We start from the raw sequence: 14468 nt of genomic DNA, 5'->3' as shown, positions 1-14468 counted from the left end.
GAGATTAATAAATTATTCATTTAGGTTAAGTTTCATTGAGTAAGAGCATTACGTACGATGTACGTGTGATATCTTTAAGCAGTCATCAGAGGTTTGCCGTCAACATTTACAATCGCAATAAAAATAGCATTAGTCGTAGAGTAAATAAGATAATAATGAGTAGCGAACAGGTGGAGACGAATGGTGACTGCACGTTTGTTGTAATAACACACATAATTTATATTTAAGTACAAAATTTGTACGTTTGTATGATAAGCTAGCGATGTGTGTATAAGTATATGTAGGTATTGAAAATTTAAATAATTAAGTTTAAAATATTGTGAAAAAATTAGGTACATGTTTGCCAGAAGGTACTCGAATATTTATTGTAAAAAACTATTGCCAAACAAGTAAGTTTTAAAGTTTTAAAAGTCAGAATGTAGAGATTAAATAAAATATATATTGTGTTATACTAAATAAGATCACCGGGTTTTCTTTTTCTTTTAAAATATTACTTAACCGTTTTGATAACAACACTACCACCGCCATCTAGTGTCATTTGTAATGAAACAATAATTATTTATTAAAATTACATGTATTTGTGGAGCTCAAACAATTTTCACTGACTACTAATAAATAAATAAATTTGTTTTTTTTTATAATTCTACTGAAGAAGACTATTGGTTTTATTAGAAGATAAAAATGGACTTACTCATAAGTAACTAAAAATACTGGAAGTCCAGGCATAACAAAGTACCAACCATCCATGAGTTAATTGAATTAAATTATTGCGGTTAAAATAATATAATGTCTTCACATTAATCGTTCGACACTGTCATCAGTATAAGCACTGGGTAAATCGTAACATCAGCTGAAATACCTAAAGGTTAAAGCATAAGATAATAATATTATATTTAAAAGCAGAATCAGCAGACATTGCATAGAAAATAACATACAATTTGGTACATTCAAAAACCTAAACGAATATGTCTCATGTGACTAGAACAACTCAACTATAATTATGATTCTACTCATCAAAATCCGTGCCAAGAAGATTAACTATGCGGTATCTTACTATGAAACAAACAAGCAGCTGCCAGCAGCCGCTATCTACAATAGTTTACTTATTGACTAGTGTTATTGACCATATACATATAGGTGATCTATGCAATCAATGTTATAAAAATACAATCTCATGTTTTCTTCGTATCGTAAATGCAACGAAAAAGTAATTGCATATTATTTGCAAAGGATAAATCTACTAGCCAGAATAAGCAGAAAGGCTTATGACCAATAATAATAATAATTCAAATTCTCTTCAACTTGAATACCGTCAAAATACCCGCTTTGGTGTGAACTATACACCAGTTAGCCCAGTAGGTAAGAACTGATTTGATAAGTCTCCTTTCTTACTTACCATGGAAAGATTTTCACCTTTCATAATACTCTTAGATCCAAGCTTCCCATTGGATTCACAATAACATTCAAGTAGGACGAGTCACAGTACAACTAAATGCGAGTTTAGTTCACGGATCGTCCGCATGGCCGCCGCGCGGCGCTGCCATCACCAGGCTGTCGTCACTCGAGTAGCGCTTTAGTGCAGATGCGTGGCTGAAACAAAACGTTAGAGTTAATGTACAGGCTCATATTACAGGCTCTGTCTTATACATATTTATTTATTATTATTATTTATTAAATGTCGTACTTAACATATTTTTTTAAATATCAAGAACTAAGTGGGCAGGAGCGCTACTGCACATTGGGTATTAGGTTATTGATACAGACTCGATCATTCCGTGCTCGCCTGAAATCAGATCAATGGACCTAACATGCTACAAAATGCAGGTACCTTCAACATCATTTTAAAAACGGTGTGTAAAAAACCATGATTTAGTTTTTTGTTTTGATTCATAACTGCATATTTTACACTTATGTAGAACTGACTGAAAGTTTAGTAAATAAATAATAATTATGTACCTATTCCCAAACATAGCGCTAAATAAGGTCTATATAGCTCTAGCCTCATGTGACGGTTTGTATACCTACGCGTTGTTTCTATAGAATATCTTATTTACTAAGATTTTAGTCAACATAAAACATTATTAGAAAGAAGAAAGAAGAAAGAAAAAGGCATTTATTTCGTCCAAGACACAAAACATATAAATAAAACAAATAAAAAAATACACTAAGTTACAAAGTGTCTCAAACAAAATGGTCACCGTCTCAACATAATGTCACAGAAGCCTGTGACGCTGATTTTCATCAGGTGGCCGCGAGTCGTGCTCGGTGCAGTGTAAAAATTATTATAATACTTAATTTATATTTTAGAATAAACAGGATGGCTTAACACAACTAGGTAAACACACACAGTTAAGTAACATACCAAAAGAATAGTAATGCATAACAACAATATAAAAAATAAATAGACATACAGTTTACAAATTATTAAACGACAGTTTTAGACGGGGTACAAGCAAATTCAAAATAATAAATATGACTTGGCATATGTTGCGGAATGTGACGTATTACAAAGTTTTTGAAGGGATAGAAGGTATTTAAAAAAAAAAAAAAAAAAAAAAACAAGAAATGCACAACTGGGGGTTTTTAGTCGGTTAAAGGCCGACACTACCTGGGTCCCCTTCCCAGGTGTATGTGTAGATTTTCCTCCAGGAGTGCAAAAAAAATAAAAAAAAATAAAATTAATAATATATAGGTATATATATATAAAAGATAAAATATATATATTATAAGCTTCCACATTGAGTAGTGAGTAGTTAAAAGATGAAGACAAAAAACAACCAAACTCTCACAATATATTGATCTCTCAAAAAGGCACGGACATAAAGTCTGTGGAGTGATAATAAAATCTTTAAAAAAAAAAAAAAAAAGGTATTTTTAAGAAGATATTTAAAAGAACTTTTGGTTTTAGCTCGTCTAATTGGTGGAGGTAAATTATTCCAGCATTTAGATGATAAATATCGAAAACTTCCGCGGAATGACTGAGTTTTATGCTTGGGTACTTTTATCATATAAAGGGATCCTCGGGTAAAGTGAAGGGGTGGCTCACGAGAGCGCCCTAGTTTGTCAAAAAGGTATTTAGGGGTTTCTTGTTTAATTACTCCGAATAAAAGAACGGCAAAATGAAGCTGTCTGCGAGCCTCCATCCTAAGCATACTGGCAGCGTTCAGGAATGGAGTAATATGTTTTCTAGGTGGAATGCTGAAACAGAATCTAGCACAGGCATTCTGTATTCGTTGTAATATGCGTTTGGAACTCTCAAGCAAACAGGGTCCGAATAGTGTATCACAATAATTTAATTTCGATAAGGCCAGAGACTCACACAGTTTTATTATTATTGAATGTGTCCATTCAATGCACGATGCGGCCTTCTTAGAGAAGAGCAGATGAAATGTAATGAAATATATTTATTATGCAAAAACATACATACAATACAAATCAGTTGCTGAGGCATCCTTTTAAGTACAAAAAGACCTGTGCCAGGACACCCCGCCCTTCCATAAGTTAGATATTGTTTTGCTTAAAAAATAAAAGATTATACCTAATAACTATAGTTAAAGTAAGGAGAGAGAGAATTAATATTTTACATTGAAACTGACCTTGTTTTGTGTTGTGTTTAGTTGTGTTGTGTTGTGTTGTATTGTGTTGTGTTGTGTTGTGTTGTGTTGTGTTGTGTTGTGTTGTGTTGTGTTGTGTTGTGTTGCGTTGTGTTGTGTTGTGTATTTATAGGCAATAATAAGAATACAAAAAATATTTTATAAAGAATAGATTGCATATGATACGATTATTAATGGTTAAACTCAAATATATAAATTAATAAAAACTTGCACAATAATATGAACGTATACTATATTTTGCTATGATTATGTAGTACATACATAAGAGCAATTATACCTTTTTTAAGTACTACACAATAACTTTAAATAGATCCTCCACTTCATCATAATTAAGAGTCAGTAACCACTCAGTGACTTTTTTCTTGCACTGAATTAAAAGTAATGGGTATATTTTTAGCAAGCCGGATTCCGCCCCGGCCGCTCCTGCGCTGACCACACCAACACCCTGCGCATCCTGATAGAACAGTGTGTCGAATGGCAATCCGAACTTTATCTCGCGTTCGTAGATTTTGAGAAAGCCTTCGACACCGTGAAGTGGAGCGCGCTGTGGTCCAGCCTGTACCGCAGAGGAATACCGAGCGCCATAGTCAGGATAATCCAGTCGCTATACGAGGGTAGCACTTTTAGGGTTATCCACGATAAAGAGCTTGGCGCACCTATAAATATTACCGCTGGCGTAAAACAGGGTTGCCTTCTTTCTCCACTACTGTTTATAATTGTGCTGGATGATGTTATGCGGGATGTGACCACCAATGTCCAAGGAATCAGTTGGGGAGCAAGTGTTCTGGAGGACCTCGATTACGCGGATGACATAGTGTTGATATCGCCAACACTAGCCCAGTTGGAAGGAAAGCTAGAGAAACTACAAACTTCTGCTGGCCAGATGGGCTTGCGAATCAACCGACAAAAAACTGTGGACATGCGCGTAAACCCGACCGAGACCGATCCACTTGTACTGGATAACGAGAGCCTGCAGTCTGTCCCTCGCTTTGTGTACCTTGGCAGCACGATCACAAGCCAGGGTGGGGCAGACGAAGATGTCGCAGCTAGAATAAATAAGGCGAAAGCTGCCTTCGCACAATTAAGATCGGTGTGGGACTCCAACGTACTCAAGCGTCGCGTGAAAATCTCCCTCTTCAACTCCGTGGTGAAGTCGGTTCTGCTGTTCGGTTGTGAAACGTGGAGAGTGACTAAGGGATTGATGAACCAAATACAAGTGTTCGTCAACAAATCCCTGAGGTCGATCCTCCGCATCTTCTGGCCGAACACAATCCGCAACGCTGACCTGTGGAAAGTGTGCAAACAGTCGCCCATAGAGCAAGAAATCGCATTGCGAAAATGGAGATGGATCGGTCACACTATAAGAAGGGGAGCCGATAACATAGCAAGCATCGCTTTCGAGTGGAAACCGCTAGGAGGCCATCGGAGACGCGGTCGCCCCGTGCACACATGGCGGCGCACAGTGGACGGCGAGCTGCGAGCGCAAGGCCTGAGCTGGACGGAGGCCAGAGCGGTTGCTGAGGACAGGACGGCGTGGCGCACTCTCGTGAAGGCCCTCTGTACCACTGGGGTACCTTAGGACGACAACAACCACAACAACAACAACAACATTCAATGCACATCGAGGCCAATAAAAGTGCAGGAATATTGACTCAATTCGCTGGTCTACAGGTGTTTCAAAAAGATTGAGGGTGGTCCCTTGAATTACCCCCTTTCTTCTCACCCTCTTTAGCCAACACCCTGTATACCTGTATCTAGTGGGCGGGCGCGGCGCGGGCGCGAGGCGGGGGAGGCGCTCCGGGGCCGTGGAGCCCGAGGAGGAGCCGCGCCCGGAGCCCGACGAGCTCTCCGACCACGCCAGCTCCGACATACTGTGGGGGTGATGGAGGATGTTGGTATAGTAGTGTCTAAGTGGGAGTAATAGGTATAGAAGCTTTCGGTCGTTAGTTTTTTGTCAAGCTCTGAAAGAAACTGCGACAGTAATCAAACCGCTGCAAAACTGAAATATAATTTTACCGTGATGGATCGCTAGGAAACGTACCGTACAGTACCTATACCCATTATACAAGAGTGCAACGCGACAACGTTCTCATAATATAGGTAATCAGCAATGCCTGAAGTGGTAAATTTAGCAAGCTAGCTGTTGCATGTCAGGCACTCAATTTATCTCCAAAGCATTTACCACAAATTATTATTGAATAACCGAAGAAGGTGTAAAATGTGACAGTTACAATTTGCAATGTGTATAGCAAAACTTTAAATTTAAAATCTGATAGCTATCATCGGCTATCAACAATAACATTACCTGGTGGATATCGGTGGCAGGCGGTAGGCGTGGTCCTGCCCCTCCGTGTAGGTGGACGCGTGGATCTCCTGCTGGTACAACTCGTAGAGCTGAGCGAGTTCCGGAGATATCGCTGCGCCTAGCTCTGTGAATGTAACATGGAAAATTGAAGATTCATCATTTAGTTAACTTTGCTGATGAGTTAGCAACTGAACCAACTGACTAATTAACTAATTGTTGCTAACTAATTAACGTGTAGGTTAGCCTTCTACAAAGTCTGGAATGTAAAGTGGCCGTAGACATTTTCTTACAAAAGAATATTTTTTTTACTAGTACAGAGTTAGCTCTTAATGATGAGTATAAAACAGCCTGCTAACGAAAACGTCGCAGATAAAATTCCACCCTTTATCATAGACAACAAAACTACGTGCAAAGTATTACTTATAAGAATTTTTGTGATTACCTTTTATAAAAAATCTACACTCACGATGCAACTGCGTCCTCTGCCTCGTAATAATCTCGTCGGACAGCGTCCTAGTGGCATCTCTACGCTGCAGCACCGCATCTCTTCTTCTGAGCTCATGCGCGCGCGCCGCCAGCGACCCCTGAAGGGATAATTTATCCGCTTCTAGCTCGTGCACGCGGCACACCAGGGCTAAGACTTCGCGCTCCGGGCCGCTCGCGATGCGCTCGGGCAGCTCCTGTGGAGAGTGGAGGTTAGTGGTGGTGTGTGGGATGGGTGTGAAATGTGATTGGTAGTTAGGAAGTGGAATAAGGTGTGAGTGTAAAACGTGTCAGTTTAAATTTACAAAGGTCACGAATTCGATTCAAAGGTCGATTAATTTGTGGTTTACAATTTTATTTATATTAATTGAATTCATCTGGCTGGTAATGAGAGTTATGTTCAGCTCAAGTCCGTTCCCATCAGTGATATTATGGCCCTGTGGCCCGCTCACCTGCTCGAGCCTGGCGCCGCGTCTCCTCACTGCCTCCAGCTGCGCAGTGACGCGCGCGCGCTCGTCCCGCGCCGCATCCTGCTCACTGACCCACTGTGGCCCGCTCACCTGCTCGAGCCTGGCGCCGCGTCTCCTCACTGCCTCCAGCTGCGCAGTGACGCGCGCGCGCTCGTCCCGCGCCGCCTCCTGCGAGCGCTCCACGCCCGCCAGCTCGGCCCACGCCTGCTCCACCGCTACTTCTGCTTCTGCACGCTCCGCGCCGCTTACTGAGCCCACTGTGCCGCCGCTGAAAGTAAACATAGTGGAATGATAAAAAATATAAAATTATTTGATTTTTAACATAAACCCGAATAGGATTATTACGACTGTCCGAATTATCGAATCGAATTGAAAAAAATCTTTATTGACGAAGTCCTTCAAGCGAATTAGAAACGGCCGCGACGCCGCCTCGACTTCGAGCAGAGAGCGAAGCACTTATGTTTTATAGCGCGTCCTGTTCGACGCTCACTGAAGAAACCGGGGCCTTTTTTTAAAACATAGCGACTGATTGAGGCGTATGTAAAAGTTCTTACGTAAATTTTTTGTCTGCGGTAAATATTCAAACCTACACTAGATATAGGTACAGAAGAACAAAAGAGCTAATTCCATACGGGAATTCCTAGGAAAGGAAAGACACAAAATCTTACCGATAACTCTGCTGTGTGCTGATCCTGGATCCAGACATGCTTATTGGCTTATACAGCCTGTTAAATCTCGCTTCCCAGTGCGATATGGCCGCGTGTTGCTTCTCAGCATCTAGTGCTAGACCCAACAAGTGGCTGTCTAGTTCCATTAAACGCCGTCGCAAGCGCATTTGCTGTTTGAATGTAGAGATTATGCTCTCTCGAAGCGCTTTTAAATGCGCAGCGCTTTCTTCTGTTTCTTGTTCGGTCTTTGCCTCTTGTTCTTCGTTGTTGGCTTCATCTTCTTGTAGTCTGTAATTTAGAACAAATTTATAAAGTGTGAGTGTCAATTTAGTTTTTTGTAATGAAGAACAAATGTATAAAGTGTAAATGTCAATTTGGTCAAGTGTAATAATGTATAACGTATAAAGTGCAGTGCTAATTTGGTGAAGTGTAAAGTGAATAGCTGAATTGGTTCTGGAGCTATATGCAGTGGTCGTTGGATGGATAGTGCTCCTATTTTTACAGTGACTGATAATAATTATGTAATGATGCTTACTTTGTCCGATCATCTTTCATCTTCCCCTTGAGCCGGGAGATCTCCTCTCGAAGTTCGCTGATCACAGTGCGGTATTGGGATAAGTGTTTTGGAGTTTCCAGGAACTCCCGTTCCACCTGGAAAAACCAATACAATTTTTGTAAATTACATAAGACGAGAAATTTTAACTAACTCTGTATTACTACAAAACCGTTTATAACTGGAGTTGAACACGGTATTTGACACTTTAAGGTATTTGACAGCGCTAAAATCAGTTACTCGTTTTACATGTCTAGTTTTAGTTGTAAGACTTTTTATACATTGAAATATATCCCTTACCCTGTACATATCCTAATATTTTAATTGGGTGAATTTCCCGCGGCCAAAAATTGCGTGGCATCAATGAAATCGGTAATAAAAAACCAAGTTATAATTTTCTAATATTTTTTTCCGGTTAAGTGAAATAGTTATCTATGTATAGCACTAAATATTGTATTAATAGGATTAATGGATATTTTTAAATAAAATATTAAACCTCCAAATCTTTCATTGCCGTGTCTGTCCCCACGTAACCACGTTTTGTATTATTCTTCATTGATGAAAAAATATTGAGTATTGATAGTTAAACTTAGTTTCATTTGATACATTAATAGTTAAAGTATTGTCACGGAATACATTTATTGAAATATATAAAGAATATAACGAACGGTAAGTGAAAATTCATGTGTCCCAGAACTTCTGTTCATCGCCGTGTCCTAAACATGATCAAGGATATTGTTTTACCTATGAACTTGGGTGCCCCTCTGAGTACGCTAATCGTTTCTTACAAGTGACGCCTAACTGCTAGACGTGGCAGGAGGTTCATCGGTGGCCGCGTTTTTGCGCAATAGTGAAAATCAGTAAATTTTTTGGGGACTGGACAATTTTTCTTTCATTGCCGTGGATAGATATAACTTCTATAAAATTAAGTTTGTCTTCTAGAATAAGCATTCAAAAGAAAGCTTTTTGAAAATATTTACCTTATAAAGTGTTTATTTCTTCGAATAGTTAATACTTTTTTAGTTATTTATATTTAATGCCTTGGTTTTCATCGCCATGCTTTCATTTCCGTGGCTTCCGTGGCCAATATTTGCTATGGCAATGAAAAAAAGCCACGGCAATGAAAAAAATTTCATTGCCATGTCTTGTTAAATAATTTGTATTCATTGCCGTGGTTAGATTATTCATTTCCGTGGCCAGGTTATTCATTTCCGTGACTTATGTTTTCATCGCCGTGGTATGTATGATGAGGCAAAGTAAAATATCTTAACGATCTTTTACCTGTAATACAGGTAATACCGATCACTGACATTACCTACAGGACAAGTCAAATTACCTCTTTTTGCAGTGCGTTAAAACGTGTGCGTATCGCGATGTATAAAAAAGGAAATACCTATATAATATTACATTAATTATAACAATCACAACATAATTATAATGAACGTTATGTATAAATAAGATCGGTGGTAGCTCAGTCGGGTAAGCGCCCGCTTCCCACGCCAATGATGCGGGTGCGAATTCCGGCGCTGACATGTACCAATATGTTCCTTTGAATTTAAATACAATGTATACCATCACTCTTACGGTGAAGGAAAACATCGTGAAGAATCTTGCATATCTACCTATAGATTTAGCACATCTAGATAATATGTGAACCCACCAACCCGCTGTGGACCAGCGTGGTGGGAAATAGTCCAAGCTTAGAAAGGCAGCTTAGACCTTGGGGATATGCACATTGCACAAAGGTCCCATTCGAGAGAGCCAGGTGCAGGTACTTACACCCACACACCTCCCACAGATAGTAGAATAGAATATAATAGAACAAACATCTCTGCAGGAACTCAGCTGGATGCTAAGTGGCCTTAATGCTGCTTGCACCGTGTAGGCCTCCGTATGAACTTGGACAAGACAAAGGTCATGTAGAATGTTCACATAAAACCGGAGCCGGTGATCGTTCGTGAGACAACTATCGAAGTTGTGCAATAATATGACTACCTATTCGGCTAGGCAGAAGCAACTTCGACAAGAAGGCTGAAAGGCGCATCCAACAGTCTTCAACCATTGCGCCCTGCCAGTTATGACATATGGTGCATATACGTGGACACTGATGGTGGGACTGGTCTACCGATTTAAAGTCACTCAGCGTGCTATGGAGAGAGCTATGCTTGGGGTTTCTCTAATCTAATGGATGGTATCAGAAAAAAGGTTATACGTCAGAGGACTAAGGTTACCAACATAGCTGTCAAAATATGCAAGCTTAGGCAGGTAGCCGGTAGTGGCTGGATTCGGAAGACCGAGGACCGAGTGTTGTGGCGCTCCTTGGGAGAGGCCTGATGTCCAGCATTGGATGATTATAGGCTGATGATGATATCATGTACATTTCATATTATTATACCAATTAAAATATACTATGATTTAGCATAAATTTCATAAAATATTCATATTACATAATCTGTTAAATTACACAACACCATCAAAACCTCTAGCACCACAACCTAAAGATAGGTGCGATGACGAGAAAAGCGAGGAGGAGCGGTTAAGTGCACATGTTCATCAAAAGCGAAGCGGGGCTACATGGGGAGACGCTCTATGTTTAGGTTTTGGTGCAAGGAGTTTTGACTGCGTTATTATTATTGGCGCTATGTTAGGGAGACGCTTAGCTGACCAACATGTGCACCTAACCGCACCTATCTTTATATTTTGGTGCTAGGTGTTTTGTCGGTGTTGTGTAATTCAGCACAGATTATGTCATATTATAGTATATTTTATGAATTTTACATAAAATGAACAGTATACGAATTGGATACTATACCTTATGAAAATATAGATGTTATAGGTAAGGTTTATCATATGTTGTGAACGTTATTAGTGTGAAATGAAACATTTTGTTTTATACGTCGCAATACGGACCCCACAATGCTACTTAGAGAATCCCATACTATATTCTTATTTTTTTATACATACTGTCGTTCTTTCTTTCGTTCCAATATCTTTCCAAATATTTCTGCCATACATACCTGTCTAAGTTTGCGTTTCCCACACAGTCTTTTAAAAAAATTGCAGTGGATTGATTCTTTCATTTGCATTGTATACAGTTCTTTCATTTCCGTGGAAGTTTGTTTCATTGCCGTGGGCCTTTGTTTCATTGCCGTGGACGCTTGTTTCATTGCCGTGAACGCATGTTTCATCGCCGTGGCACGAAATTTTTAATCATCCGTATCTCATTCAGTTTTTAACTTATCTGCTACCCATTTAGTAAGAACACTAACATTAACAAAAACTTTAATAAAAGCGTTTTTCTAATATAAAAAACCTTAAGATAAAAAAGTCCACGGAAATGAAGATTTTTTTGGACTTGTTGAAATCCACCCAATTATGTACCTACAAAGGTTCCACTCGATAGAGCCACGGAAGTATAGCAACTTCGCCCCCTCTTAGAATAGAATAGGATCCCTCACCCTGTTAGTAATAGAAGCAGCCCGCTGCGCATAATGCAGCGTGGACCTCGTGGTCTCTCTATGGCCGGCGCCGGGGGCCACGTGCGCGATCATGGCGGTGCGGCACCGGCCCCCGAGCACCTCGCGAAGAAGACGGGTCAGCTTCGAGTCTCGGTAGTTCACGTATCTGGGGGTGAGGATGGGGTTTGTGTTTAAGTTGGATGTATTTGTTGGTGGGTGTGTATTCGTCGGGTTGGAGTTTCGGAATATAGGTTGGAATATTATCATTATCATTGACGTTTCCATTGCCAAGACAAGGAATCCGACTAAGGATTATCGATGGTGGATGCACGTAGGTCACGTGCATCTTGGGTAAGTATACAAAGATCAGCACCGCAATAGATGCACAATCAATCAATTCACAATTTCCTATTGCCTGAATTCTGTAAGGCAAATTGGTGACCCCGACGCGATCAACTCACCTCGCACCGCCAGACAGTGCCATAATACAGTTAGCGAGGGCCAGTAGGGAACGGTTAATATGGGCACCCTCGAGGCGACGCGCTCGCAGCCCTGCACGCTCCGACCCAGCCAGGTCTATGAGGAAGAGGCGCCCGCGCCGCAGCCCGCTGTCTGAGCGGCCGAGCACTGTCACACTGTGGGCAGATATAGATTGGCTCAAAAACAGTAGAATCGAATGATATATCCTGATTGTGGATTAATACTCTTGGCCCATCTAGGCTCCAGGTTATGTAGGCGCTCTATCTCGGGATCCGTCACAGAAATTACATGCATAATAAAATTAATTTATAATTAGGAAGGCAAAAGGCAAAGTTTATCAGTCCCATCGACCGTTGTGGAGCTTTTAGCAAATTCTTACGATATCCGACAGTCATCATCATGTTGTGAATGGATTATAATAATTATAGTAGGTACATTTCTTTTGTACCCTTATGGGCTTTACCGTCTACATAGTAGGCAATTACCGGTATGAATAATGAATATATAATGGTTTTCATTTATATACCATTTCGTGCAGTGCAATGAAAAACAAATTACACATTAGGACCGCACACGAAAAACAACATGAAGTAACCTTGATGGTAATGAAAAAGCGCTATGAATCGATAATTCTCATTTCAGTAAATTCCTATTATTTCAAAATAGATGCCACCCACCACTGATATTTTATTAATTATTTATCTGCATAGTTATACAAGTTCCTACATCACGTTTACACGTGAAGCGAGAAAATTTATAGAATCTAAGTAGATTCTACAGTATTTCTAAAGGTTACAATCCTACAAATGCTAATATATCTAAGTAAGTACAAAAGAACACAGACATAAGTTTGTAATCATGATTAATGGACACTTTAAACGATTACATTGTAACAATAGATATACTTAGTTACTTACGTTAATAGATAACTATCCCTATGCAGAGCCCAAGCAAAGTACATTTCTATTATGCCCTCACCCTCCACTGTCCAGCCGATACAAGCAAAGACAGTAAATTTTTACATGGAAGACGCTTAACTACGCTTACCGTTGAAGAAAGAAAATCATAACGGCCTATAGATGCCTTACCTAAGCAGCGTATGTCCCCTACTCGAATGCTCATTAGCATGCGTGGGCTCGGCGGTCCTCGCTCTGTCCCCTCTGGCCAGCAGCTCAGCTACATGCGCGGCGCTGCTCGCCCGCACCTCACTCAGCCCAGCTACCACCGGGGCTGATGACCCGCCCTCGTCGCGCAGCTCCAGGTGCCCGGAGGTGGGGTTGAGCAGGTCCTTGATGTTCTCGTTGTAGATCTCCAGGTAGGACATTTTGACCTGGAAGGGAGGGGTGGGTTAGTAGGGTGTGTAAGTAGGTAGGTACTAATGTGTACTTCATGGACGTAAAATTGGCGAAGTCCTAATTGTTTCAAATTCAGTGATTAAATTAAGATATTTCAATATATACCATATTAGGTACGGTCAGCTTCCTAAGTTTATGTGCTGTACCTTGTCATAAGGACTAAGGATTCGTGAATTTCACAACGTACCTATAAATAAAAGTGTATACTTAGCTACGTATGAAGCTGACTGTACCAACCTAAATAAATCTAAATACATACCTACCTAAGTCTTTGACGGAAGCTATGTTCTATAATAAATACCCACTGCAGGAATAACCAAATACCCGCTTAACTTTAGCTTGTTGATTCTATCATTGTTATCAAAGAAAATGGCAATATAATAATAATGAGAGTCTTTGAGCAATATAATGACACCGTCGACGGCTACCAATTACCATGAATAGTTTAGGAAACGACTGACCCTCGATCATTTCCGATCCACACTTCACCCACAGTTTAATTTAACTGCTGTTATACAGTTTGCGGAACAATCATGTTGTTGACACTTCCAGTCCACTGGAAATGGAAATTATTGACCCACTTTGGTCCAACAATTTGAGTAAAAAATTTAAGAACTGAAATGGACGATCACCTTTACTTCCTTGTACTGTTTAAAAGACATTGAACTATTGCATAGAAAATGAATGCTACTTGGTACGTGATATGAAAATTACAGAATGGTGTTGTCTGGGGTTAACAGCCTTGTAACGATAGGACGTCTTCGATTAGTCATCGTCTTGCATGAAGAAGGCAATAAGCATCAGGCCGTTATTTAGTTTAAGTACTTTTAAACAAAACATAAAATCTAAATCACTTTGAGTGTAAACATATAATGTAGCTAAGAACGGGTGATTTCACCGGACCGAATACCTAAGCCACCTTAATGGCGCGAGCAATGAAAAAGCTCCAGTGATATTGATATAGCACCCAAAATTACTTATAATCTGAAAAGGCTAGCATCATGACACCGTTTGCAATATTAAGCACATCGGAATATTCTCGAGTTTTTAACTTAAATATTGTGTTCAAATTTTAAACTATA

At 39.9% G+C, this 14468-nt stretch overlaps 1 protein-coding gene across 1 annotated transcript in view; it reads right to left on the bottom strand.

Annotated features, from left to right (window-relative positions):
- Positions 1 to 555: 555 nt before the first annotated feature.
- LOC105391091 (kinesin-like protein KIF19) overlaps positions 556 to 14468 on the bottom strand; it is a 34579-nt gene continuing 20666 nt past the window's right edge. The window contains exons 5-14 of the mRNA XM_048626649.1: positions 13120 to 13361; positions 12013 to 12186; positions 11552 to 11717; positions 8076 to 8191; positions 7541 to 7828; positions 6963 to 7140; positions 6386 to 6599; positions 5920 to 6043; positions 5363 to 5485; positions 556 to 1590 (exon numbers count right to left, since the gene is read on the bottom strand). Coding sequence (XP_048482606.1) covers positions 1506 to 1590; positions 5363 to 5485; positions 5920 to 6043; positions 6386 to 6599; positions 6963 to 7140; positions 7541 to 7828; positions 8076 to 8191; positions 11552 to 11717; positions 12013 to 12186; positions 13120 to 13361 — 1710 coding nt within the window. The 3' untranslated portion in view covers positions 556 to 1505. The remainder of the gene's footprint in view (positions 1591 to 5362; positions 5486 to 5919; positions 6044 to 6385; positions 6600 to 6962; positions 7141 to 7540; positions 7829 to 8075; positions 8192 to 11551; positions 11718 to 12012; positions 12187 to 13119; positions 13362 to 14468) is intronic.

This window comes from Plutella xylostella, chromosome 17 (assembly GCF_932276165.1).
Source record: "Plutella xylostella chromosome 17, ilPluXylo3.1, whole genome shotgun sequence".
Lineage (NCBI taxonomy): Eukaryota > Metazoa > Arthropoda > Insecta > Lepidoptera > Plutellidae > Plutella > Plutella xylostella.
Note: the sequence above shows the minus strand (reverse complement) of the source record. Positions and strands in the feature narration are given on the sequence as shown.